The sequence below is a fragment of the Melozone crissalis genome, unplaced genomic scaffold, assembly GCF_028551555.1.
Source record: "Melozone crissalis strain CALT ecotype California unplaced genomic scaffold, PUWL_Pcris_2 ptg000005l_1, whole genome shotgun sequence".
Classification (NCBI taxonomy): domain Eukaryota; kingdom Metazoa; phylum Chordata; class Aves; order Passeriformes; family Passerellidae; genus Melozone; species Melozone crissalis.
In genome coordinates, this window is record NW_026535783.1 from 58,336,289 (window position 1) to 58,339,288 (window position 3,000).

Genomic DNA, 3,000 nt, shown 5'->3' on the forward strand with positions numbered 1-3,000 from the left:
GGAAAGCTCTGCAGAGGGATCAGGACAGACTGGATCAATGAGCAAAGACCAATGGTGTGAAATTCAGCAAGGTCAAGTCCCAGGTCCTGCCCTTGGGCCACAACAACTCTGTAGCTCTGAGGCATCCCCAGGCTGGGACAATTTTTCCTCCGAGGTAACAAGCAGAAGGAGAATATGAAATGACCTTAAACTGTGAACAGGGAGACTGGACATTAGAAAAGAGTTGTCAAGCATTGGATTAGGCTGTCCAGGAAAGTCACTAAAGCCACTTAAGAAATGTGTAAATGTGGCACTTGGGGACAAGGTTTAGGGGAGGACCTGGCAGCGCTAGGTTAATGGTTGGACTCAATGATCTCAAAGGCCTTTTCCAACCTAAAAAATTCTGTGATTCTGTGACATAATAACTGCAAGAAGAATAAAGAATATTATTATAGTGGCAACGATACACACAATTAGGTATAACAAGTCTGTATTTTTCATGTACTTTTTCACTGCACTCACCTCATGCGTACAACCTTCAACAGTTTCCACAGACTGCACCTTTACCTGAGGCATCAGATCTGTCAGACTAAAAAGATATGAGTTAGGATTACCAAAAAGTACTAAAAAATACTGTTTTATATAAAAGTGAACATGTTGAATTTCACATCTGCTTTAACTGCAACATAAAAAAACGGATGTGCAGTCTTAGCATGGACAGGCTGCAGAGGTTACTACCAGGACTATTACCTCAAAATTAAAATTTTGCTACCATATAAATCTACTGTAGCTACTGATTCAAAAATTGCACCACAAAACAGCGCCTGAGTCACACCTACTTACATAAAATTTTATGATTAAATGAGGAGTTTTTTCAAGATATAATTAAACAAAATTCAAGACCTGTACTCATGCTACTAGTCAACACAGAGTAAGGGCAGCTTAAAGCAACCCAAGCACCTGCCTAAGGACAAGGCCCCTCTTTCATTTACCAGTTCCTTCTCTTGTGGCCATGAGAAGGGATTGGAGTCCCTTGCCATAAAACTGTTTATTTCTGATGTACACATTCTACTGATACCACTAACACAGAAAATTATGTAAAATATTGGCTCTGGTTCTGTTTTGCTTCTATTCACTTACTGTCTACAGTGTTTTGAGAAGTCTTCTCATGAACTTCTCACAGAAATCTGATAGTGAACTTTACAAAAGTTACATGAAAGACCAAATGATAATGCAGTTATCACCTTACATGCCTCAAAAGCCTTGTCAAATTGCCAATTTTTTTCCTGTATAGCAAGCCAACTATGTCTTTCAAGCTCATGGTACACAGCAAACCTGCCTCTTACCACGTGCTTCCAGCTCATCTCCTGCTCTGTGCGAAATCAACACAATGCCTTTGACCACCGACTCAAGTGAGTAACTACAAAGGCATGAACATTTTCTACTGCAAAGGCCTACAGGTGTGCAGTATAATTTTACATATACCCAGATTTCATCACTGCTGAGGCTGCACTAGCAGCATTTTCTCACTTAAACAGATAATGGAAAACCAAACTTGCACAAATTCATCTTTTTTACAAGAAAACACTGCAAAACTCCTTCATATCAGCTGTTCCCAACTGGCACATGGCTAGTCAAGGCAGCTTGCTAGGACTACCTCACACATTAAGCTGAGCACTTACTTAACATCATCTGATAAAACATCTTCCAATTTCGGTTTTTTCCCCAAAATGACATTTTCAGTACTATCAATCTCAGCCTCCCTTTTTGGCTTGACTATTGCGGCTGGTACTGAAGGTTTTTCTTCCAATCTTTTCCTGCAACAAAAACACAGAAGAAATTTAAAATTTGCCTCCTTCATTTACGTATTGTCAAGGACAAAAAACTCTTAAGGGCAAGTGTGATCCTCGGGATGCCTGCACCTGGGGGAAGGGATCCTGTTCCCTGCACCTCGGGAACAACCCAGGTAACCTGACCCACCAAAACAGCTGTGGGATTTCAAACCAGTTCCCAGACAAGCTGGCCACCAGGTCCCCACACTCCCCAGTAGGCCACAGAGCCAGAGCTGGCTACAGCTTTAGAGCCAGGGATCCTGGGAAAATGGGTCACAGAATTACAGAAGGGCTCAGGTTGGAAGCGACCACAGCGGCTCATCTGGTCCAACCTCCCTGCTCAAGCAGGTCGCTCCTAGAGCACATGGTACAGGAGCGGATCCAGACGGGACTTAAATACGTCCAGTAAGAGAGATTCCACAAACTCTGAGCAATCTGTTTCCAGTTCACAGTCACCCACACACTTAAGAAGTTTTTCCTCACGTTCAGGTAAAACTTCCTGCGCATCAGTTTCGGCCTGATACCTCTTGTCCGATTGCTCGGCACAACCATCAGGAGCATGGCTGCATCCCCCTAGTACCCTCCCTTCAGACACTGACACACGTTCCCGAAGTCCCCAGGGGTTCAGCAGCTCAAACACGCCGGAAGAAGCCGAGCCCAGCACTACAGCCCTCATCCCGCCACCACATCGGCCCCTTACCCCGGCCTCCTGGCACCCTCGGCGGGGCCCGTTTTGCTCTTCTTGGCGCCAGAAGCAGCGGCGGCCGCGTCCTCCTCGAACACGCTGAAGAGCTCATCCCCAAAGGCCTCCGCCATCTTAGCCGCCGCGCTTCCACAATGCCCCGCGCAGGGCGCACACTTCCCGCGAGAAGGGCGCTTCCGATCCCGCCCCCTGAGGGGTGACGGGCGCTCCCGCCGGCCTTGGCACCAGTAGCCGCCCACACGGCCCGTGCTCGATGGCGATCTCGATTTCTGCCCGAGTCTGGGTCCCGGTCCCGATGCCGAGCCCCTCCGCAGCTCCCGCTTGGCGCACACGTGGCCCTTCCCCCCCCGGAAGGCGATCTGCAAAAAGCCGACGCAGGCCGCGCGGCCCGCGCGCGTGCGCCGGGGGCGCTGGCCAATGGCAGGCGGCGGCGGCGCGCCGAGCGCGGTGCCCGGATGTGCGCGCGCGCAGAGCTGGGGGGGTGCC

General features: G+C 48.7%; 1 protein-coding gene across 2 annotated transcripts in view; it reads right to left on the reverse strand.

The window, feature by feature from the left end:
• MTREX (Mtr4 exosome RNA helicase) overlaps nt 1-2,822 on the reverse strand; it is a 41,813-nt gene extending 38,991 nt beyond the window's left edge. For both annotated transcript variants that reach the window (XR_008483305.1, XM_054282221.1), the window contains exons 1-3: nt 2,512-2,822; nt 1,662-1,796; nt 502-568 (exon numbers count right to left, since the gene is read on the reverse strand). Coding sequence is in view for 1 of the 2 variants with exons in the window: in XM_054282221.1 (XP_054138196.1) it covers nt 502-568; nt 1,662-1,796; nt 2,512-2,627 (318 nt within the window). In the remaining variant the exon portion in view is untranslated. The remainder of the gene's footprint in view (nt 1-501; nt 569-1,661; nt 1,797-2,511) is intronic.
• Between the last annotated feature and the right edge of the window lie 178 nt (nt 2,823-3,000).